Here is a 26,127-nt window from a genome sequence, read left to right on the forward strand (position 1 = left end):
AGGAAGGGTTTGGAGGGATATGGGCCGGGTGCTGGCAGGTGGGACTAGATTGGGTTGGGATATCTGGTCAGCATGGACGGGTTGGACCGAAGGGTCTGTTTCCGTGCTGTACATCGCTGTGACTCTTATTTCAACCAAAATGTTTGACTTCACATTTATTAACATTGTACTCCACCTGCCGGGCCTTTATCCACCCACTTAAACTATGTCTCTTTGCAAAGTTCCACTTTATCATAGACTTTACAACCCTCTATCAGATCATCCCTCAGCCTCCAGTATTCCAGGGAAAACAGCCCCAGCCTATTCAGCCTCACACTATAGCTCAAACCCTCCAATCCCAGCAACATTCTTGTAAATCTTCTCTAAACCCTTTCAAGTTTCACAATATCCTTCCGATTGGAAGGAGACCAGAGTTACACACAATGTTCCAATAGCGGTCTAACCAACGTCCTGTACAGCACAACATGATCTCCCAAATCCTGACCAATAAAGGCGTATGAACTTGAAGGAGAGGAGACTTGGGCTGTGGGGATAGGTCTGGGCAGTAGTACATGGATATGGGGACCAACAGGATCACCCTTGGGAAGAGTTGATATGGTCACGATGTTGGGATTTTTTAATCACTCTTTTTATATGTTGACCCCTTAACTGTGCTGTTTTTTCTGTTGCATCTGTCCCTTAGCGGTTCCCTAACTGTTGGCTTTGCTCAATTCTCTCTTATCTGATAAAATAAACACGCTGGAAATTGGCAACAAAGAGAATGTTGAAGAAACTCAGCAGGTCTGGCAGCATCCGTGCAGGGAGAAACAAAAGTTAACATTTCAAGTCTGGTAGGATTCTTCAGAACTGGACTTCAGGAAGTCTGAAGAGGTGTCATACTAGATTCAAAACATTTCTCCTCACAGATGCTGCCAGACTTGTTCTATTTCGCCAGCAATATTGTTATTCAACATCAACAGTGTTTATCATTCACTTATGGAACTTGGGCATTTCTGACTGGTCCAGCATTTATTGCCCATCCCTAGTTGCCCCTTGAGAGAAAGTAGTTGTGAGCTGCCATCTTGAACCGCTGCAGTATGTTTGCCTTTTATTCAAACATTCTGAGACCAGTTTCTTCCTGTGAGCTTCAGACAGGTCAGTCACAGCACAGACAGCAAAGAGGAGAATGGGCCTCTAACTCAGTGATTTACAAGCAGCAGCATGTGGCGACAGGGTGAGACGTGTGCTTCAGTCTGTATCCATAGCTCGGATCTCCTCTGGAACCTGGGAAGCTGCTACTGAGGGCAGTATCTGCTGACACCAAGAGGCCCATGTGCATGCATCAGCCTCAGGAGTCAGACCTCCGATATCACATGTACCCTCAGCGCTGTGCTGTGTGGGAGCGCTCGCACCACTTTCAAAGTGGGTTTGCCTTGAAACAGAAAGGTTGGGAACCACTCATCTAGCTTAATCCATGACCTGGTCTCAGTTTAACAAACAATTCAAAGAGTCACACTGCAGAAGACAAGTCAAAACCTTGTTGTTTTCCCTCCTCACATTTAGGTCCTGGCTCATTAAATTATCAGAATCCCATGTGGGAAAACAACAACTTGGCTCCTGCTTTACCTCCGAGAACACACTTCCACTTTCACCTTGTTTTGCAAAATTGCTAACTGGTGAAGTGGTTGCCAACTGCACGTTGCCACAGCAGCCATTTAAAACAAAATAAAATGTGCAAACCATCAACTCAATCAGAGGGTGTATCAGTCACTGAATCATCAGTGAATCCATTACACATCACTGTTTACATTCTTTCAAAGGAGTTACCAGATCCAGTCCAAGGGAATTCCTATCACAATGACTTCATTTAACAACCTGCCATCAATAAATAATGAACAAACATACATTTTTGCTGTAATGCCATGATGACAGAAGGTTCGACAGTTTTCACAAACAAGAAATTACTTTTCCAAGTGCAACCACTGATAATAATCTCAAAAAAAATGGAAGCCACACACGATCTCACACAATGGCAACAAATGACCTGCTCACCAGACACAGGTCATGAAATGGACTGAAATCTCTTCATTCATTCACAGGATATGGATGTTCCTGACTGGGCCAGCATTTATTGCCCATCCCTAATTGCCCAGAGGGCAGTTTAGATTCAACCACATTGCTGTGGGTTTGGAATCACATGTTGGCCAGACCAGGTGAGGATGGCTGATTTCTTTCCCTAAGCGGCATTTTGACAATTAGCAATGGATTCAGGGTCATCATTAGACTCTTGATCACTGATTTTTTAAAAATTTAATTTCACCAAATGCCATGGTGGGATTTGAACCTGGCTGCCTAGAACGTTTCCTGGGTTTCTGGATCAATAATACCTTCCTCTCTAACTAGCCTCAGAGTTGACATCACTGAAGTGAATAACCACAGTCTGTAACCTATTTCTCAAATATTAGCACAAAGATTCACATTGTACACCCAAACACTGATTAACTCACTGATTTTTTTGAGGGAGGAGGGACTTGGGGGAGGGGCATTGGAAATGTGATAGGTGGAAGGAGGTCAAGGTGAGGGTGATAGGCCTCAAAGACCACAATTACCCCTCAGACGTGATCGACGATGCCCTCCACCGCATCTCCTCCACTTCCCGATCCTCCGCCCTTGAGCCTCGCCCCTCCAATCGCCACCAGGACAGAACCCCACTGGTCCTCACCTACCACCCCACCAACCTCCATATACATCACATCATCCGTCGTCATTTCTGCCACTTCCAAACAGACCCCACCACCAGGGATATATTTCCCTCCCCTCCCCTATCAGCGTTCTGAAAAGACCACTCCCTCCGTGACTCCCTTGCCAGGTCCACACCCCCCACCAACCCAACCTCCACTCCCGGCACCTTTCCCTGCAACCGCAAGAAATGCAAAACTTGCGCCCACACCTCCTCCCTTATTTCCCTCCAAGGCCCCAAGGGATCCTTCCATATCCACCACAAATTCACCTGCACCTCCACACACATCATCTATTGCATCCGCTGCACCCGATGTGGCCTCCTCTATATTGGGGAGAAAGGCTGCCTACTTGCGGAACGTTTCAGAGAACACCTCTGGGATACCTGGACCAACCAACCCAACCACCCCGTGGCTCAACATTTCAACTTCCCCTCCCACTCCACCAAGGCCATGCAGGTCCTTGGACTCCTCCATCGCCAAACGATAGCAACATGACAGCTGGAGGAAGAGTGCCTCATCTTCCCACTAGGAACCCTCCAACCACAAGGAATGAACTCACATTTCTCCAGTTTCCTCATTTCCCCTCCCCCCACCTTGTCTCAGTCAAATCCCTCGAACTCAGCACCGTCTTCCTAACCTGCAATCTTCTTCCTGACCTCTCCGCCCCCACCCCGGCCTATCACCCTCACCTTGACCTCCTTCCACCTATCGCATTTCCAATGCCCCTCCCCCAAGTCCCTCCTCCCTACCTTTTATCTTAGCCTGCTGGACACACTTTCCTCATTCCTGAAGAAGGGCTCATGCCCGAAATGTAAATTCTCCTGCTCCTTGGATGCTGCCTGACCTGCTGCACTTTTCCAGCAACATATTTTCAGCTCCCCTCATAACTGACCCCTCCATCCTGGGAAAAAGCCTCACACTTTCTAGTCTAACCATGCTATTCACAATCTTATAAACATCTGTCAGGTCAGCCCTCAACCTCCTGTGTTCCAGTGAAAACAAACCCAGTCGACCCATCCTTTCTCCACAGCTAAAAGACTCCATACCAAGTAATGTCCTGGTAAACGTTTTCTGTACCCTCTCCAAAGCATCCATTTTCTTCTGGTAGCATGGTGACCAGAACTGTACATAATATTTCAAGTGTGGCCTCACTAAAGTTCTATAAAACTTCAGCATAACTTACCCATCTTTATACTCTATGCCCCTTCCAATGAAGGCAATAACACTCTGGGGGCCTGTGCTAAAATCCAGCCAAGGCAGATGGTAGAATTTGAATTCAATACTACTTTGGACAAGAGTCTAAGGATGACCTTGAATCCACTGCCAATTGTTGGGAAAAACCCATCTGGGTTAATGTCCTTGACGGAAGGAAGCTGACCTCCTTACCTGGTCTGGCCTACGTGACTCCAGACTCACAGCAATGTGGCTAACTCTTAACTACCCTCTGGGTAATTCGGAACGGGTAATAAATGCTGGCCCCATCAGTAATGTCCTCATCCCAAATGAATGAAAAAAGCAGAGTGGTTTGTAAGGTGCATTTGTTGTGGAATTAGAGCCGTGTCCAGGCTGAGACTGGTCGACGATGGGATGGGTTTCTAATGACCCACTTGTGTTTTTATTCTGAGAAGATCTCAGAGCCATGTGGTTTATGACTGCGATGTTCACAGCCCTGCTCTTTTCAAGGTAGGAAGTGTCAATATAACGTTACATTTACGTGCAGTTGACTTGCTGCCAATGGTAGCTTCCAGGCGATTATTTCAGCTGAAGATTCCACAAGTAACATAAGCTGCTTTTATGTTGGTCTTTTTCTCAAATGGGATTTCAGCTGCTGGCTTGGAGTGCTTCTGTGTTTCTGTTTCATGCTCCCTATACCCAGAGATCAAAGGCTACAAGGCTTGGATTTTAATTGTGTGAGAATTGGCAGCAAGTTTAAGAGGTTAGTGAACCCAGAAATCAAACTGAAGCTAATTCAGAAGCAGAAACTAATTCAGGGTGGTTTGGAGGCAGGGAATGAAAAGCTGCCTATTCACATCACAGAAACAATCGGAAGCTGAGCCTCCGGCCTTACTTAAACCAAATCAAAACAGATAATGCTTTAAATTCTTGGCAAGTAGGCATCGTCTGTGCAGAGGAACGGTTAACATTTCATTACCATTCTCCCAGTCACAAGCGTCACCACCCAGCTCTCCCTCCTCCCCCAGTCTTCAGACCCTTGTCCGTGCATCATTTATCTCGAAAGACTGTCCTAATTCCCCCAAAGCAGACTTCGCTCCACACTCATAGCAAAGCACCAGCTCATCCAAACCTCAGCCCCTCATTTTCTAACTCTCATCAATTCTCGTTCCTCACCATAGCCATCCCCCTTACCCCCTGCCCAGATTAGTCAGCAATGTTTCTTCACAGGATACAGTACCAAGAGTGTGATACTCATGATGTTGTAACAACTCTGTTGGGGATAGGTGAGGACAGGTAGAGGGTATGACCTGATTCATCAATGGGAGGGATGGATCCTTTTGGTGTCAGGAAGCAGTGAGGAGTTGGGATGGGGTGGGAGTAGGTGAGGTCAATGGGGACTCTGTCCTTATTGCGTTCCTTGTCCTTACCTACCATCCCACTAGGCTCTGCATCCAACACATCATCCGTTATGAAACTTGAAAGGCGTTATGAAACTTGAAAGGGTTCAGAAAAGATTGACAAGGATATTGCCAGAGTTGGAGGGTTTGCGCTATAGGGAGATGCCTAGTAGGTTAGGGCTGTTTTCCCTGGAGTGTCGGGGGCTGAGGGGTGACCTTACAGAGGTTTGTAAAATCATGAGGGGCATGGATAGAGTAAATAGACAAGTTTTTTTTTCCCAGGGTAAGGGAGTCCAAAACTACAGGGTATAGATTTAGGGTGAGGGGGAAAGATGGAAAAGGGACCAAAGGACCAACGTTTACACACAGAGTAGTGCATGTATGGAATGAGCTGCCAGAGGAGGAGGTGGCTGGTACAGTTACAGCATTTAAAAGGCATCTGGATGGGGACACGAACAGAGAGGGATATGGGCTAAGTGCTGGAAAATGAGAGTAGATTTATTTTGGATATCTGGTTGGCATGAATGGGTTGGACTGAAAGATCAAACTGTATTTTTTCCTCACAGGAAGAGATTTGATCGAGATGCTCATAACCACAAGGACTGAAAATCATTAGACAACGCAGAATTAAGGTGATTGGCAGGAGAAGCAACTGAGGCATGAAGAGAAACTGTTTTAACACAGTCAGAGGTGAGAGAATCTGGAATGCATGACCTGTGGGTGTGGTGGAGGCAAGTCAAATAAGCTGTTTAAAAAATGATTAGTTGGAGGGAAATATTATACAGGGCGACTATTTATTTTTGTGTTTTAAAATGGTGCCAGAGCATGGACACACTATACAACACTGTCCACTGTGTTTTGTAACAAGATATACATGACAATAAATAAATCAGATCACACAGTAGAATTGTGGTACAGGATGAACTGTTCCTACAGAGAGCCAGCATTGGCACAAGGACTGAGTGGTCTCTTTCTACAATCTGTAACAATCTCAGGACGTTTGTCCTAAACAAACCGCTATGTTGCTCCTTGGTAAATATATACATCTGTCACAAACATCAAGCATAGAGGATGGAAATAAATTAAATACAGAGGAACCTCGATTATCCGAATGACACGGACAGGGAGTATTTTGCTCGGTTAATTGAATTCCAGATGATCAAATGCCAGGTAATACAAGTTTAGCCAAGCTTCGGGACCCTGCGACTCTGCTGAATAATCCGATATTCGGATAATCAAGGTTCCTCTGTAATTCTTAATATGCAGTGTATAACACACGTACAGTTACCCACACACAAATACACAAAGATTTCACCCTCCAGTGTTAGAGGAATTATAAATACCAAATGCCAAAGTCCACAGCTCTTAATTACATTTTGTACAGTTCCTCATTCTGTTGGTGATGAGGCTAATTTAACATTAGTTCACTCTAATGACATAGAACGCCCACTGTCTGTGTAAAGTTATTGAAATATGCAGGTCACTCAGCCCTTCAAGCCTATTCCAAAAAACTAACCAGGTCATGGGGGATCTGTACGTGAACTCCACTTAGCTCCATATCCTTTCCTACACTTTACTAATGTCGATCACTCTTGGATGAAAGCTTTCAATTAGCCCCAAGAACCTTTCAAAGACAAAGTTCCTCATTTTTCATTCTCGTGGGAAAAGATTTCACTCAGGATTTCAATCCCAATTCAAATTCAAAAGATGATGTCCTTTTTCAGGATTGGCAGTCAGAATGGTTTCCGCGCAGTTCCCTGGGACCTCGATGAGAGATCACTCCTCACCTTTACTGCACTCGGAGGGGAATTCTCAGAAAAAAAACAGAACAAGTTTCTGCAGTCAGCCCTTGTTGTTTAACCCTTCCTTGGCTACAAGAGTCTGAGGATCACAGTCCTTCTGCTAAAATGGAAAGCAGTTCCCAGATGGGTCTGACCAAACCTCTGCACAATTTATCCAACTACAGTCAGTCAGATTCCCGCAGGTCCGTTTCCAGCAGCACTTGGGCTGTAGGCAGCTCCATCACTCAGGCTGCAGCAGTTTAAGATGGCAGCTCACTATCACTTTCTCAAGGACACATAGGGATGGGTAATAAATGTTGGCCAGGCAGTGAGGTCCATACCCCTTGAATGAAAATAAGACCACATTGAGCCAAGTTGCACACAGTGAAGTTTCACTAATTGAACAAGACAAATACCTGGCTTGTCTGTTTTGTAGTGACCAAGGTGAATACCAGCAAGGACCCCTGCTCATCTTCAAACAGCGCCCCTCCCCACTTCCACCTGATCAAGCAGCGGGAACCTTAACAGCACAACGGAACAAGGCCAGCAGGAAGCTGGAAGAACACAGCAAGCCAGGCAGCATCAGGAGGTGGAGTCAACATTGCGGGTGCAACCCTTCTTCAGGACTGGGGGGTGAGTGTGGGGGGTGAGGGGAGCTGCAGATAAAGCAGGCGATGGGGGCAGAGTGGTGAATTGGGGATAGGTGAACACAGGCAGGGGATATGATTTGATTGGTCAATGGGAGGAATGAATTCAGTAGGTGGCAGGGAGTATTGGAAGGAAGGGGGAGGGGCTGGGAAAGGATTTAGGGGATGGGAAGGAGGTTTATTTGAAAATTGAGAACCCAAATGTTGAGTCCTCTGGACACTCAACACTGAGTTCTCCAATCTCCCTTCCCATCTCCCGACTCCTTTCCCAGCCCCTCTCCCTTCCTTTCACTGCTCCCAGCCACCTACCAGATTCACCCCTCTCATTGACAAACCAGACCATACCGTCTGCCTGCCTTCGGCTATCCCCACCTCACCACCCTGCCCCCGCCACCTGCTTTATCTGCAGCTCCCCCTCACACACACACACAGTGCCCACCCCCCCCCAGGTCCTGAAGAAGGGTTACACCAGAAACATTGACTTCATCTCCTGATGCTGCCTGGCTTGCTGTGTTCTTCCAGCCTCCTGCCTGTCTACGCTGGATTCCAGCACCTGCAGTGTTTTGTATCTGCACAAACAAGGCAGCATTCCAATGATGTACAAGGCTTTAAATGGTCAGTGGGAGACAGGACAAGAGCTCCCCCAACACCCCCCCAGCCCAAGGCAGCTACCAATGACCAGCTGAACCAGAAATCAGTGCAATAAACCATTAACATTCATTTCAAGTGCCAGAGATCACACACATCAAACCAAAACAAAGATTCAACATTTTGGCAGACATGATTCAGTTCAATTCATCTTGGAGGCATGTGGAAAACGTGCCTTATACAACAATGATCTGGAACAGCATCAAGTTACAACAGCAACTTCTGATTTGGTCCTGGTCATAGTGAAGAGAGCTCTCCAAGGTTCAAAAACAAAAAAAAAAATTCTCAATCGTGGACGCCTGAGTGCAGTGCTAATCAGAGAGAGTAATCTAATTAGGACATACCAAGAATTGTTAACTGCTGTGATACCATCAGCATTTGCACAGAAATGACCCATGAATCCTGTATGATTGGGCCTGGAATGAGGAAATCCCCAACAAGCCTATGAGTACCTCAGTCCTTCTACATTGTGAAGTAAATGATTAAGCTTTAGTTTATAGAGTGCCTTGTTTCATACTGTGTCCTTGCAAACCTAGGAGGTCAGGCAACAGATTGAAAAGTACAATTCAAATCCATTGGTCTATTCAGGATATCACAGCACCATACGTGTCCACCATCTGTTTAAAAACTCTTGTGTGGGCTGCATGTGGATTCTTATCCTTCAGAAAAATGATCAACACACTTACAACGAAATTCTGGCCAGGCACTCAAATACCAGGATTATTATCTCCTGAGATTGTTAAAACAAGTAAACTGCGATATAACACACCAAGGGAAGGAATCAGCAATTGTCTAAAAAGCATATAAAATGGATTAAAAATGGCCCACTTTGGTTACATCACATTTAGCCTGAAGGAAATTGCATCATAAGAGTTTGCTTGGAAGAACTTCCACATTTTTATAACATTTGGAAATACAATATTCATAAAAAATGGATCAGCTGCAGTTTACCAACTGGGAACGTTAGCCTTGTAACAAAGTCAATGAAACCTACCAACAGAAATCTCATGTCAATGTGCTGAATGGATTTACACTTTATGGGGAACTGATAGCCAACTGCCGCCGTGACATCAACCGACTCAACCTGTCCACCCCTCTCACCCACTCCAACCTCTCACCCTCAGAACGTGCAGCCCACCACTCCCTCCGCTCCAATCCCAACCTCACCATCAAACCGGCAGACAAGGGAGGTGCGGTGGTAGTTTGGCGCACTGACCTGTACACCGCTGAAGCCAAACGCCAGCTCGCGGACGCCTCCTCTTATCGCCCCCTTGACCACGACCCCACCTCCCACCACCAAACCATCATCTCCCAGACCATCCAGGACCTCATCACCTCAGGGGATCTCCCATCCACCGCCTCCAACCTCATAGTCCCACAACCCCGCACCGCCCGTTTCTACCTCCTGCCCAAAATCCACAAACCTGCCTGCCCCGGCCGACCCATTGTCTCAGCCTGCTCCTGCCCCACCGAACTCATCTCCCAATACCTCGACACGGTCCTGTCCCCTTTAGTCCAAGAACTCCCCACCTACGTTCGGGACACCACCCACGCCCTCCACCTCCTCCAGGATTTTCGCTTCCCCGGTCCCCAACGCCTTATTTTCACTATGGACATCCAGTCCCTGTACACCTCCATCCCCCATCACGAAGGACTCAAAGCCCTCCGCTTCTTCCTTTCCCGCCGCACCAACCAGTACCCTTCCACTGACACCCTCCTTCGACTGACTGAACTGGTCCTCACCCTGAATAACTTCTCTTTTCAATCCTCCCACTTCCTCCAAACTAAAGGAGTTGCCATGGGCACCCGCATGGGCCCCAGCTATGCCTGCCTCTTCGTAGGATATGTGGAACAGTCCATCTTCCGCAACTACACTGGCACCACCCCCCACCTTTTCCTCCGCTACATCGATGACTGTATCGGCGCTGCCTCGTGCTCCCACGAGGAGGTTGAACAGTTCATCAACTTTACTAACACCTTCCATCCCGACCTGAAATTCACCTGGACTGTCTCAGACTCCTCCCTCCCCTTCCTAGACCTTTCCATTTCTATCTCGGGCGACCGACTCAACACAGACATCTATTATAAACCGACTGACTCCCACAGCTACCTGGACTACACCTCCTCCCACCCTGCCCCCTGCAAAAACGCCATCCCATATTCCCAATTCCTTCGTCTCCGCCGCATCTGCTCCCAGGAGGACCAATTCCAACACCGCACAACCCAGATGGCCTCCTTCTTCAAGGACCGCAGATTCCCCCCAGACGTGATCGACGATGCCCTCCACCGCATCTCCTCCACTTCCCGCTCCTCCGCCCTTGAGCCCCGCTCCTCCAACCGCCACCAAGACAGAACCCCACTGGTTCTCACCTACCACCCCACCAACCTGCGCATACAACGTATTATCCGCCGCCATTTCCGCCACCTCCAAACGGACCCCACCACCAAGGATATATTTCCCTCCCCTCCCCTATCAGCGTTCCGCAAGGACCACTCCCTTCGTGACTCCCTTGTCAGATCCACACCCCCCACCAACCCAACCTCCACCCCCGGCACCTTCCCCTGCAACCGCAGGAAATGTAAAACTTGCGCCCACACCTCCACACTCACTTCCCTCCAAGGCCCCAAGGGATCCTTCCATATCCGCCACAAGTTCACCTGTACCTCCACACACATCATCTATTGCATCCGCTGCACCCGATGTGGCCTCCTCTATATTGGTGAGACAGGCCGCTTACTTGCGGAACGCTTCAGAGAACACCTCTGGGCCGCCCGAACCAACCAACCCAATCACCCCGTGGCTCAACACTTTAACTCCCCCTCCCACTCCACCGAGGACATGCAGGTCCTTGGACTCCTCCACCGGCAGAACACAACTACACGACGGCTGGAGGAGGAGCACCTCATCTTCCGCCTGGGAACCCTCCAACCACAAGGTATGAATTCAGATTTCTCCAGTTTCCTCATTTCCCCTCCCCCCACCTTGTCTCAGTCGGTTCCCTCAACTCAGCACCGCCCTCCTAACCTGCAATCCTCTTCCTGACCTCTCCGCCCCCACCCCACTCCGGCCTATCACCCTCACCTTGACCTCCTTCCACCTATCCCACCTCCATCGCCCCTCCCCCTAGTCCCTCCTCCCTACCTTTTATCTCAGCCTGCTTGGCTCTCTCTCTTATTCCTGATGAAGGGCTTATGCTCGAAACGTCGAATTCTCTATTCCTGAGATGCTGCCTAACCTGCTGTGCTTTGACCAGCAACACATTTGCAGCTGTGATCTCCAGCATCTGCAGACCTCATTTTTTACTTGACGGGGACAGGAGTCCAGGAACTGACTGTTGACCAGTGGTGAGGGCTCAGTGCTGCCTGTCCACAGGAGGACCCCCCTCCTTGCATTAAATACCCATCAGGCAGTAAGTGGGCACCAAGAAGACTGTGGTTGGAAACCTGTCAGCCAGAGGGAGTCACAGAATTGTTACTGCGCAGAGGAAGGTTATTTTACGACATCAGCTCTGAGCATTTTAGTTTAGTGCCAATCCCATGAAACCCTGCACATTGATTATGTAAGTATAAACATCATGATTTGCAAAGAATGTAAGGAAAAGCCTGGCAACTACAGGACGATGAGTCTGATGTTAGTGGTGGGTAAGTTGTTGGAGGGGATTCTGAAAGTAAGGATTTAAATGATTTGTAGAGGCAAGGACAGATGAGGGATAGTCAGCATGGTTTTGTGCGAGGGACATTGTGTCCCACTAACTTGAGTTTTTTTGAGGACTTAATCAAAAGACTTATGAGGGCAGTCTGGTAGACATTGTCTACATGGCCTTTACTAAAACCTGGACAACGGTTCATATAGTTGACTAATTAGTAAAGAAACATGGGATTTAAGAGAGTTTGCTATTTGGATAAAAAGTTGGCTTAACAGCAGAAGCCAGAGGGTGGTGGAGGAGAGTTGTTTTTCAGATTTGAGACCTGTGATCAGCAGTGTCCCATAGGGATCGGTGCTGGGTCCACTGTTTGTCATTTATATAAATGATTTAGATGAGAATTTAGGAGGCATGGTTAGCAAGTTTGTGGGTGACACCAAATCTGGTCATGACTGGGCTGGACAAGGTAAAAAAAAATCAAACAACACCAGGTTATAGTCCAACAGGTTTATTTGGAAGCACTAGCTTCGAGGATGAAGAGGTAGCACTCCAAAAGCTAGTGCTCCCAAAAAAACCTGTTGGACTATAACTTTGTGTTGTGTGATATTTGACTTTGTCCAAAATTGGTGGCATAGTAAACAGGGAAGGCTATCTAAGATTACAAAGGGATTTTGGTCAATTGGGCCAATGGGCCGAGGTGTGGCAGATGAAGTTTAACTTTGATAAATGTGAAGTATTGCATTTTGGTGAAACAAAAGGGCAGGATTTATATATTTCGTTGTAGGGACCTGGGTCGTGTTGTCAAACAGAGACCTTGGGACTCAGATACATAATTCTTTGCAATTTGCAGCACAGGTAGACAGGATGGTTAAGAAGGGATTTAGCATGCTTGCCTTCATAGCTTGGACCTTTGAGTACATGGGTTGGGACGTCATGTTGAGGTTGTGCAGGATGTTGGTGAGGACTCTTTTGGAGTACTGTGTACAGTTCTGGTCTTCCTGTTATAGGAAGGATATTATTAAACTGGAGAAGGTTCAAAAGATTGACCAGGATGTTGCTGGGTCTGGAGGGTTTGAGTTATAAGGAGAGGCTGGGAATGAGCTGTTTGAAATGTTTTGTGTGTTAGAATAAATAGAAAAAGCTTGTGGGAGACCAGGAATCATCAAGATGTAACAACCTTGACTACATCCAGGAGGTCCTCACAACATGATGGGCTCAATGGGGTAGACATGGAGAAGATGTTTCTGCTTCTTGAGGATTAAAAAAAAAGCAAGAGCCATCAACATAAAACAGTCCCCAATAAATCCAGGGGGAAATTCAGGAGGAACATCTTTACCTAGAGAGTGATGGGATTGTTGAACTAACACAAGGTTTGGTGAAATTTGAATTCCCCCCCAAAAAAATTTGGAATTAAAAACTTGTCTATCACTACATCCACAAATATCTAGTCCCTCCAGCACTGACACTCAGTAACAGCAGTGTGCACTCAGATATACTGCAGGAATTCACCAAGGCTCCTCAGATAGCATCTTCCAAACCCATGACTACTTCAACCTAGGAGGACCAGGATAGCAGACAAAGGTGTCCCCCACTATCTGAAAGTAGAGCGTTCCTGTGAAACCATTTGTAAGCCAAAATGTTGTAAAGCAAAGAAGCAACTACCATTAGTTTACTTGGGAAACATTTTGAACACTCCTAGACCCAAAATATAACCTACCAAATAACACAAAACCTCAATTAACACTATCGTATAATACAGGGGGTGGGAGGTAGAGGAGACTGGGGTGTAGGAGGGGGAGAGAGAGAGAGAAGGAGAGAGAGGGAGAGGGAGAGAGAGAGAGAGGGAGAGAGAGAGAGGGAGAGAGAGAGAGAGAAGAGAGAGAGGAGAGGGTGGGAGGGAGGGACAGAGACAGAGACACACACGCCCCTTCGTTCACATCTTGCTAATGGTCCATGAAATAAATGGGATAAAGCACAGGTGTTCACAGAGACAGTTCAACACTGCGGCGGCTCGATGCTGAGTGTAGTTCCTGGGGAAGATGCTTGGCGACACCACTCTCACTGCACAAGCTTTTTTGTAAAAGCAAAACTCCTCTTTCGGTTAGGAAAAACAGGTACTAAAGGTCTTTCTGAAAAGCGAGTTGGCATAAAGTGAATGTTTGAAAAGCGGAGGACACCTATACATGGAACATTCTAGGTTTGTGTAAAGATTTGTAGCTCGGGTTCTGGTTGCTGTGGTTGTGGGTATGATCATCGAGCTGGGAAGTTGGTTTGCAGACGTTTTGTCCCCTGTCTCGGTGCCATCTTCAGTGCATTGGAGCCCCCTGTGAAGTGCTGCTGTACTCTCTCTTCTGGAATTTATTTGGCTCAGTTCCTGCTGCTTCCACTTGTTCATTGTAGAGGCTGGTATATTGGGTCCAGGTCTATCGGCTCCATCAACAAACACATAGACCTTGACTCAATATATCGGCCTCTACAACAAACAACCAGAGGCAGCAGGAACTGAACCAAATAAATTCCATAGGGGACAGCACAGCAGCACTTCACAGGGGGCTCCAAAGCACCGAAGATGGCACCGAGACGGGGGACAAAACACCTGCAAACCAACTTCCCAGCTCGGTGAACATCCCCACAACATAAATGGGAACACCACCCCCTGCAAGTTCCCCTCAGAGTCACTCACCATCCTGACTTGCAAATATATCGCTGTTCCTTCACTGTCACTGGGTCAGAACCCTGGAATACCCTCCCTATGGAGGGTCTACCTACAGCATGTGGACTGCAACGGTTCAAAAATTCAGCTCGCCTGGACCCAGAGAGCGATGCCCACAACCCATGAACAAATTAGAAAAAACATCATGGTCACATTTGCCAATAAGATAGTCGCTACAGTACATTAATTAGTCACTAGTGGTTCACCAGCACATTCCCCAGGGTAATTAAGAACAGTAACAAAACATTGGCCTTGCCAGCAACACATACATCCTGTGAACAGTATTTTTGAAAAAATGCTTTGGGACAAAGATGTGAAAGATGTTTATAGAAACGTAAGTTTTCTCTGTCTAGTCCATACCACCCTAGGTTCTACAGCTGCAATTATAAAATCCACATAGATAAATATTAATGCATAATAATTATAAATGGTGGATTATGTAAAAACAACTAGAAGACATTGAACAGTTTGGATCCTTCTGGAATAAAAAAGGGTTGTTTGCCTTTTGCACTGTGAGACTGTTTCCTAGCAACCCTGGCTGGATTTGACACTGCTTCAAAGAAAGACAAAAAAAGGAAAAAAAAAAGAGGAAAACTGTAAGAAAGAGAAATAGCAGAAAGGATCAGAAAGGCACTCTATTAGCCAATCCAGTCAGTTCAAAACCTCAGTATTTGGTCTGCCTTACAAACTCTGAAAAAATTGAATTGTGAGCCCTATCCAAAAACTGGGATCCATTTTGATTTCTAATCAATCTATCACTGATACATAACTATCAACACAATTTGATTTTGTCAACGAGCAGCTCAGTGTTTACAAGAATTCATCAATCTCTAGCCTTTATTTGGAGACCATTGAGGATGCTTTGCTTTGTTTTATTTCAGGTATCACTTCAGCAGTGTCATTGTCGTCACACGCGCTCTATGTTTAGGGTTAAAAGTGTTACAATTCGAATTATGGATTATAAAACTTGGATATAAAATAGTTTGGTCACTTGTTTTAAGGATGAGTTATGTTATTATAAAGAGATTATTTAGAGTTTATAGATGAAAGGAGCTGGAGATCTCTCTTATTCTGGATAGCAACACCAAAGAAAAACAATTGGTCGTCTCAGCGATTAGATTTATACATTTACATGAACAGCATAACCAGTAGAATTCTAACTGGATGAGACAGGCGAAATGCGAGAAGGATGACCCTGATGACCAGGGAGAGCAGAGCGAGGAGGTCACAGTCAAAGACATGGGGCAGGCCATTTTGGCCTGAAATGAGGAGAACCTGCTTGACCCAGAGAGTGGGGAGTTCAGGGAATTCCCCACCACAGAAAGCATCGAGGCTGAAACACTGAATATTTTCAAACATTTAAATATAGTTCTTGGGGCTAAAGGAATCAAAGAGCGTGGTAATGAAGTGGGAACAAGGGACCGAGTTGAATGATCAGCCATGATGGAGCAGGCTCGAAGGGCCGAATGGCCTACTCCTTCTCCCATTTACTCTGGTGTTACTGTTGCATGAAAAAACTCGAAGAAATGAGGGGGCATTTAGAACAAATACCTCACATTGATGGAGATGAGAATTTATTTCTGAACAGTTAAAAACTAAACTCAAAGCAAAAGAAATCCACAGAATTATTACAACATGAAAGGAGACCATTTGGCCCATCATAACTGCACTGGCCCGAGTGTCATTCTGTCTTTTCCCCATTCCTTTGGATATTGATTGTTTAAATACAAACAGTCAATGCCCTCTCAAAAGACTCAAATGAACCAGCAGAAATGTTGGAGAAACAGTTCCATTTGAAGAGCAGAATGGGAGCTTATTGAGTTAAGAGAATAAGACTACAACTCCAATGGGGCAGTCTGGGCCTGGGCCTGGGCCTGAATGGCCTCTCAATGACAAGAGCTACAAACACAAGACTGGCATGCTCATCCTTTACTACTGGTTAGGGCCTCCCTGGTGAATTCTTCAGCCCTGGGAACCATACTCTATGAAAACTACCCTGACATTGTCCCAGGACGTGGAGGAGATTGACTAAAACAGTGCAAGTAATGAGGAACTTCAGTGATTGGAGAGAGACTGGAGAAGCTAGGGCTGTTTTACTTTACAGCAGAGATGGTGAATGGGACATTTGATACAAATGTTCAGAGTCAGCAAGAGTTGCATAGCATAAACACAAAGAAACTATTTCCACGAGGACTGAAATCACAGATTATTGACAAAATTCCTGAGGGAAGACTGTTTCTTTTCACACAAAGTTATGGTCTGGGCTGGACTGTCTGAAAAGGTACTGGAGGGAAAACGAACAGCAAAAGGGAACGGAGGGGTTATTTGGAAAAGAAAATTGTGGATGGTCATAGGAAAGACTAAGTGAGGAATTATTTCAAAGAGCCAGCACAAGGAAGCTGCTGAGAGTTCTGAATGTATGAATCTCACTGCTGCACACGTACTGCTCACAGAGAGTTTAAACTCCGATTCACTGGTCTCACATTGGTCGTGAAATATCTAATTAATCAGCTTCCTTTCAACAGGAAACTCAAAAGCAATCCTGTCAGTATCTGCATTCAATGCTTCCTACTGTTTGCAGCTCAACACCATCACGCTTTCATCTCAGCCCCACTTTCTAGGACACAGTTGCACCGCTCGCTTTAAATCATTTACAGCAATGCAACTACTGCAGCTCTATAGCTTTCCCAGTCACCATGCTTTGCTGCAAAATAACCCACAACTACAGGCAGTCATGTTGCATAGAATTTATAACGCACTCACAGGCCACGTGACCCAACTGGTCCATATGCTGTTTCGTCTCTTCCCACCCTATTGACACAACCAGTCGTCCCTTTCTGTCTCCTCTGTATATCCTGATTTGAGGAGCCGGTGTTGGACTGGGGTGAACACAGTAAAAAAAATCACAACACCAGATTTAGTCCAACAGGTCGGACTATAATCTGGTGTTGTGAGATTTTAAATTCTGTGTATATTCAGTATTTATGATATTTACCTCAATTGTTCCATATGAGAGTGCATGCCACATTCTGAATTCACTGCTGAACTAATTAATGACTGTGTTCAACTTAAGGATCCTAGTTATGGCCTCTGGAGGATCTAGAAAAATCTAACCTAAAATTAACCTGAAATAATTCTCCCACATTATCTCAGTTTCTGTTTGGGAGAGAACTCTTGCATCTTCACTGTGGTTTTAGTGTTGTCCCATGTAAACCTTTTCCACAACCTCCCCAGTGACTCTACATCCTACAGGGCATTGTGGGGCCTGATCATTTTTCAGAACTGAAAACAGCAGCCATTGACAAGACTGGTTCATCAAGCCTGCTCATAGCTGGATGTCTGGACAGTTGTGAGTAGAACACTGACTCCCCAATTTACACTAACCTTAATACCCCAAACAGCAACATCAGAAACAAACAATTCAGTCCAGGGTTTACCACAAATGACAGCTGCACATCTAGAGAGACCACGTGAAACAGATTACAACCTCCACAATGAAACATAAACCATACACTGATGCTAGATCAGGAAACATCTCCGTTTCAACATTTTCTTTCGGGTTCCCAAATCATGAACGGTCTCATCACTGCAACACCACACGCACCGAGCACCCCCACCTCCAGTCTGACAACCTTCCAAGATCTCCAGTCTCTAGCACACACACCCCACAACATTAATCACTTCACGAATGCCTTCATGCCTTCAGCTTCCCCAACCCTGAAGTTCTAAAATTTCTTCCTGAGCCTCTTCTACTCCTATCTCTTGCTTTAAGAGATTTTAAAACATGCAGCTATCCCAACATTTGCTTATGCAGCTTAGATTAAAAGTTTGATTCATTTAAACATTTAACTATGTTAAAAAGGTGCTGCATAAAGTCACAAATCATTATTGGACCAGCATCCACTGTCAATTGACAAAACTGTTGCAGGTTTCATAGATTTGTTTGCCTTTGCTCTGTCATTAACCAGGAACTTCCTCAGCAGTTCAGTTATCCAATATCAATCCTCAATTCACAGGCTTTGTACAAATCAAAAATAGCTTCTCATTTAAAAACTGACATCAATAAATACAGCTTCCACTTCAATAAAAAGGAGGGTCTGACATTCACTCCCCTCCATCACTTGTTTCCCTCTTGCTCCTAGAATCGCACTGACTGGTTGCTGTTGGGATTTTGGGAGACTCATTGCCTTCATTTTGTCAATTCCAGTTTCACAAAAATTACAATCAAAAGCAAAACTACCGCAGATGCAGAAAAAGTGGAATAAGAGCAGGTCATTCTGGAACAGAACATTCTGCCGAGAAGTCGGGCTAATCTCTCGTCTCAATAGAGGGTCACAGACCTGAAACTCCAATTCTCAGAAACAGACCTTTCAGTCTAAGTCATCCATGCCGACCAAGTTTCCCAAACTGAACATATCCCATTCGCCTGAATTTGGCCCACATCCCTCTAAACATTTCCTCTCCATGCACCTGTCCAAATATCTTGTAAATGTTTTTTACTGTACCTGCATCTATCACTTCCTCTGGAGATTGATTCCACATACACATCACACTGTGTGAAAAGGTTGCTCCTCATGGCTTTTTTTGAATCTTTCTCCTCTCACCTTAAAATTACACCTCCTGGTTTTGAACTCCCCTAGTCTGTGGAAAAAACCTTTGCCATTCACTTTATTTATGACTTTACAAACCTCTGCAAGCTCACCCCCCAATCTCTTGCATTCAGCGAAGAAAGTTCCAACCAAACCAACCTCACCTTATAACTTAAAACCCCAGTCACGGTAACACCCTGGTAAATCTTTCTGCACACTCTCCAATTTAATTATATTCTTCCTATAGCAGGGCAATCCAGAAAAGGCACATGGAAGTTAATACAGTGGAGGGTATGTAGTCTGACCTTAGAGTAAGATAGAAGGCCAGCACAACAGAGGGCCGAAGAGTCTACTGTTCTATGTTCTAATTGAACTGCATTTTCTGTTTTTGCTGAATAGATCATTAGCTCACACTCCAGTTCTCTGTCATTTCTGAGGCAGCCAATATAGCTCCAGCCCAAGGAATCCAACTCCTCTGCTCCTAACACCGAATACAAAATAGATATAGTACTGCAGTATCACACATTAAATCGACATTGAGCAGGATTAAGGGACCGAGTAGCCTGTTCCCAGTTTGTATGACAGTAGACACCGTCAGAATGGAGTTATGATGAGGCTCACCCTCCATCCCTGGAGTCACAACCATGTGGGATTTAGTCACGGGTCTTCAGGCCACAGTTCAGTGTCAGGAAGGCCACGCTGAGGGAGTGCTGCTCTGTCTAAGATACTGTCATTGATGCAACATTAAACCACTGCCCCACATACCCTTTGTACTGGGTGAAAACAATCCCATGGTGTTATTTTAGAAAAAGGGGAGCATTTTACTCTGTGCTTGGCTCAAAGTTCCTTTAACTCCAATTATTTGAGCAGGTGACCCGATCACTGGCAGCCATCTTGCTATGTAGAAGTTGGCTGCCAAGTTTTACATTACAATGAGGATGTCACTTCAAAAAACTCTTAATTGTTTATAAAGAGCTTTGGGTGCCTGAGCATGACAGATGCTATGGTAATGCATGACATTTATCTGTAACAAGCTTCCAATTTACATGCAGGGTGTCCTGAATTAGAGGGGGCTGGTTAGCTCAGTTGGCTGGACAGCTCGTTTGCAGTGCAGTGTTATGCAAACAGCGTGGATTCAATTCCCACACCAGCAGAGGTCCCCATGAAGGGTTTTCCTTTTCAACCCCTCCCCTCACCCTGAGGCATGGTGACCCTCAGTTTAAACCCCCCCACTAGGTTATCCCTCTGCTATAATTTGGCAAAACTATAGCAACTTTACTTTCTGCAAAGTATACAACAGCAAAAGGAAAACCACATGACCCAAAACGCAACAGCACAGCATCATCCCATAAACTGTTCACAAGGATTGGGATTACAGGTTCGGCCGTCCAAACAGCCTGGAGAACAGGGCAGGATAGTGCAGCTGGAAGCAGCAATTCACCCTGAGTATAATGTGAGGGACATGGGCTAGGAGCAGGCAGCTGGGACTTGTTTAGTTTGAGATTATGGTCAGCATGGACTGGTTGGACCAGAGGACCGGTTTCCGTGCTGTCTGACTCAATGGTGTATACACATCACCCAACCCAACAAAATCAGGCAGTGCCCTATTCTCCCCACAACTCACCAGTGACTGGAGCTTCAATGTCCAGCATCGTCTTCTCTTGATGGAGAATGGAAGCTCCTTCTGTTATAATCCTCATTGCTGCAGCCTCCTCCACTCGGCCCTCTTTCGTAAGATGAGCCTTAAGCACGTCCACACGTGGCTTCCCATCGTGGTCAAAGACCTCCTTAACTGTCAGCCGGTGGCTGGGAGGGAAGGGAACGGCTGTGGGGAGAAAGGGAATATGATATCACCATGTGTCACACCAACCCGGAAAGCTTCCAGATCAGCCAGCCTTACAGGGATCAAACTGTAATCATTGTCCACTTCCCAATACTTTGGAGCACTATTTACTAAACATCTGCACAATGAAATTAAAACAAAAAGTTTGTACATAACCTCCTGTCAAATTACATGTCATGGGTTCAAGTTGCACTCACACAGAGATTGAAGGATAAAATCTCAGCTGTCACTCCCAGTGCGACATCGAGGGAGTGCTGTGTGTTGGAAGTGACAACTTTCAGAGAAGATCCCAAACTGAGGCTCCATCCAACCTCCTGCCCAAGGTGACGGATAGACTCTACACTTCCAAAAAACAAGAGAGCTGCCTTCAATGCTCTGACTGATAACAATGGCCTTTGTTGCCTGGTTATGGGAAGCTGTTTCGTAAAAATTGGTTGTTGCATTTCCAATATTGAAGAGTGACTACACTGCAAAACATACACCACTGATTGTGAATCATCTTGAAGTGTTCTGATGTCAAGAAAGGCACTATTTAAATGCAAATGTCTTTTTCTTCCAAAGGAAAGGGGAATGATCAGTAATTGTTTACAAGGGCTTCAGTTATTCCGATCAATAGGTTTTCACATCTGCTCTTTCCAGAAGGAACATGCTTGACGTCGGTGGCACAAGGCTTAACAATATCAACCAGAGCTGATATACATAAAGAGGAAAGCTAGGTTAATGATCAGGTAATTTCTGGTCATTCCACATGACTCCAATGCCTACTCGACAGCAAGAGATTGTGGCCATTCCTGACAGTGCAGCAGCAGCCAGTGGAAACACTCTATCATCCTAGCTCTGAGCTCAGAGGTTCTCCAGTGCTTGAGCACATTAGTCCAAGCAGACACTCCAGTGCATTACTGAGTGATGCTGCACTGTCAGAGGTACCATCTCTCACCTGAGGTTGTTACATTCTGCCCCATTCCTGAGAATTAAGCAAACCAAAGGTTATTTTCTTTGGGAAGTCTCACAATACATATTGGTGGTTATAGCATTGTCGGTGAACAATTCTTAATGCTTTGTACTTAGTGTCTATCCAGGCATGGCAACATTTTACTGGTTACTTTTGTGCTGCTCAGCTTTGTCACCTGGGTACCTTTCTACACTGAAATAAATGTACAGCAGCAGCTGCATCATCGACAAGGCACAAGTCAGCAGTGTGATGGAATACTCCCCACTTGGTTGGATGGAGACAGCTCCACAACACTCAAGGAGCTTGGCACCATCCAGGACAAAGCAGCTGCATGATTGGCACCACATCCACAAACATCCAGTCCCTCCACCATCTACAATCAGTAACAGCAGAGTGTACCATCTACAAGATACACTGCAATAACTCAAGGTCCTTCAGAGATCACCTTCCAAGCATATAACCACTACCCTGAAAAAGGATAAGGCAGCAGACACAGAGGAACACCACCACCTGCAAGTTTTCCCCCTCCATGTGACAAAAATCAGTTTAGCATTTGTGGCTAACACAGGACCGATTTACTTAAAAAAAAATGCAGCTCTTTTGACCGTGTTATTTGTTTGCAAATGTCTCAATATTTTATGACCACTGATAATTTCACTTACTTTTCATCCATATGAACATGATCTATTTAATTATCCAGTCATACAGAGGGACTGATGAACCATTTATCATGCTTGTTTTTTTATATAATCTATTTCTGGTAACTGTAATTTTTAGACAAAGAAATGAATTAACCAACACAACTAATATGAAGTGGGAATTTTATTTTAATAAAGAAATCAGCTCATGAGAGTTCAGCAACTTTGAATTCAGAGCACACAGGAGTATTCAATCGTTGAAAGTAGTCATTGGTCTTACACAGCAATAGTCCAGCCAAACCGATTCAGTCCTTTACTTAAAGTACAAAAATACTTCAACAGGTTGTTGTGGTTCTGTTCGCCGAGCTGGGAATTTGTGTTGCAGACGTTTCGTCCCCTGTCTAGGTGACATCCTCAGTGCTTGGGAGCCTCCTGTGAAGCGCTTCTGTGATCTTTCCTCCGGCATTTATAGTGCTTTGAATCTGCCGCTTCCGGTTGTCAGTTCCAGCTGTCCGCTGCAGTGGCCGGTATATTGGGTCCAGGTCGATGTGCTTATTGATTGAATCTGTGGATGAGTGCCATGCCTCTAGGAATTCTCTGGCTGTTCTCTGTTTGGCTCGTCCTATAATAGTAGTGTTATCCCAGTCGAACTCATGTTGCTTGTCATCTGAGTGTGTGGTTACTAATGATAGCTGGCTGTGTCGTTTTGTGGCTAGTTGGTGTTCGTGGATGCGGATCATTAGGACAAACAGGAAGACAGCTAACGATCTGCCTAGGAACTCTCCAACCACAAGGGATGAACTCCGATTTCTTCAGTTTCCTCATTTCCCCTCCCCCCACCTTGTCTCAGTCAAATCCCTCGAACTCCGCACCGCCCTCCTAACCTACAATCTTCTCCCTGACCTCTCCGCCCCCACCCCACTCCGGCCTATCACCCTCACCTTAACCTCCTTCCACCTATCGCATTTCCAACACCCTTCCTCGAAGTCCCTCCTCCCTACCTTTTCTCTTAGCCTGCTGGACACACTTTCCTCATTCCTGAAGAAGGGCTCATGCCCGAAACGCCGATTATCCTGCTCCTTGGATGCTGCCTGACCTGCTGTGCTTTTCCAGCAATACATTTTCAGCTTTAAGCAAAAATACTAAATTTGGTCACATTTCAAAAGCTGTAACAGTTCTGTAACTATGCAAGTAAGACAGGTGTTTTTCAAATCAGTAACTTAGCTGCAACTTTTAGCTCATTCCAAAATAAAAATCTCAAAAATGAAAACAAATTTGTTCCTGTCAATCTCTTTGTAAAAACATATGAAAAAATAACTCTAAGGCTTCCACCACACAAAACTTCAATCTCAATGCTCCCTGGAGCAGCAAATGAGCAATAAAATATTCTGCCAGGCTCTGGGTTCTGACATTTACAGCCGCCTTCATTTCCTTCAGTCTGCAGCTTGCTTTTCCTCTGTCTGTCAGACTGTCCTCACCTGTAACATTCTGACTTATAACCTTCCCCCGACATTCGCCAGTTTACTATTTGCAAAACTAACAAAGTTTCAAAGTGTGTTTGTGTGGGTGCATAAAAATGACATTTGGTACTTCTTTTTCTTGTCAATCCACTTTCTCATAATATTTTTACTGAACTAGCGATGAGTAAGCAGTGGGCAGCTGTGGATGTGAGTGAGTGTCTGGCTGTGGGGATGGTGCGTGGATGATCTTACTAAACAACAGGAATGTGAATTAATATAGCATCCTCAGTGTAGGAGAACATCTGATTGTTTTACAGGAGTATAAAGCAGCTAACAATGTAAGCCAAGCCACATGAAAGCCTGGCGAAAGAGGTAGGAGAAAAGGACCATCTTAAAAGGTATTCTGAGGAAGGGTCACTCTGCCCGAAACGTTAATTCTGATTTCTGTTCCCGGACGCTGACAGACCTGCTGAGCTTTTCCAGCAATTTGTGTTTTGGTTTCTGATTTGTAGCATCTGCAGTCCTTTCAGTTTTTAAAAAGAGAAGGGTTTATGGGGGGAGAAATTCCAGAGCTTGAGGGTCAGGAGGTTAAAGCCCCGTCAGCCCTGCTGACAGGAGACAGATTAAGAGTGACTTGGAGGTGCACAGAGATCCACAAGACAGAACTCAATTCCTAGTACAACAGTCAGAGTCTCAGAATCCTAGTAAGAAATGTATTTGATTCGAGTTACTATGAAGTGCCTGCCAGTGAAATACAAACAGCTGCAAAGGAATGTATTGTTCATTCTTCTATCTATTATCCAATTATAGCGTAATGTTTTGGGAAAATAACTACCTTCTAATACTGAGCCGTTTGCATTAAACGTGGAACAGTCGCCACCAGGATTCAAATTTGTGATCAAAAACATAAACATCTCCACAGGTACAGGGGCTGGTGAAGCATGAACCAAATCAGGCTGACACAAAGCCAATACAAACGATGAGCTGCAACACTGATCAAGCCAGAGTGAAGTCAGAAAGTGCCTGTTACCTCAATGGGCTAAGAACAAAAGTTACTTCACTTGCCCAAAAACTTTGTAATTCATTTGGAATTCTCAAGTCTCAGAAAGCAACCGTCAGATTGAAACACCGATGCACATATACTGGAGCTGCCGATTTCTCCCTTCCTGACACACGGGCACAGTGTCACAAACGTGGACATAGTTACTGCCATCCCAGACCGATGACGGTTAACCACGCTCACTACCACAGTCTTAATCACTGGCTCCAAGGTTTGTGACTATGACACAGGACAAGTGCAAGAGCCGCAGTTCCCCAATCCCAGTCCATGTCGAAGTTATCAACACAATCAGAGAAAGCACATAAACTGCTCAATCTAATAAACCCATGTGCCAGGGCAGGAACATAGAGGGACAAGGATATGCATGCTGGGTGGGTTACCCATATTTAATTGCCCCAGTGTTCAGGGATGAGTGTTAACCAAGTTAGCCATGGTTAATGCAGGGTTAAGGGACAGGGTTGTGGAATGGGTCTGAGTGGCATGTTCTTCGGAGGGTTGGTGCACACTCGATGGGCCAAATGGCCTCTATCTGCACTGTATGGATCCTATAATTCAATGACAATTAGTTATGATTAATTAAAATGGGTGCAGTTTTTAAACTCTGGTATTTTTGTAAACTTACAATTTGTGGGCGGCACGGTGGCACAGTGCCAGAGACCTGGGTTCAATTCCCGCCTCAGGTGACTGACTATGTGGAGTTTGCACATTCTCCCTGTGTCTGCGTGGGTTTCCTCCCACAGTCCAAAGATGTGCAGGTCAGGTGAATTGGCCATGTTAAATTGCCCGTAGTGTTAGGTAAAGGGGTAAATGTAGGGGTATGGGTGGGTTGTGCTTCAGTGGGTCGGTGTGGACTTGTTGG

General features: G+C 45.4%; 1 protein-coding gene across 1 annotated transcript in view; it reads right to left on the reverse strand.

The window, feature by feature from the left end:
• The window catches only part of LOC132833218 (protein phosphatase 3 catalytic subunit alpha), a 305,175-nt gene that overhangs the window by 172,271 nt on the left and 106,777 nt on the right, over positions 1–26,127 (reverse strand). Inside the window, exon 2 of the mRNA XM_060851304.1 lies at positions 20,940–21,140. Coding sequence (XP_060707287.1) covers positions 20,940–21,140 — 201 coding nt within the window. The remainder of the gene's footprint in view (positions 1–20,939; positions 21,141–26,127) is intronic.

Source organism: Hemiscyllium ocellatum, chromosome 36 (genome assembly GCF_020745735.1).
Source record: "Hemiscyllium ocellatum isolate sHemOce1 chromosome 36, sHemOce1.pat.X.cur, whole genome shotgun sequence".
Lineage (NCBI taxonomy): Eukaryota > Metazoa > Chordata > Chondrichthyes > Orectolobiformes > Hemiscylliidae > Hemiscyllium > Hemiscyllium ocellatum.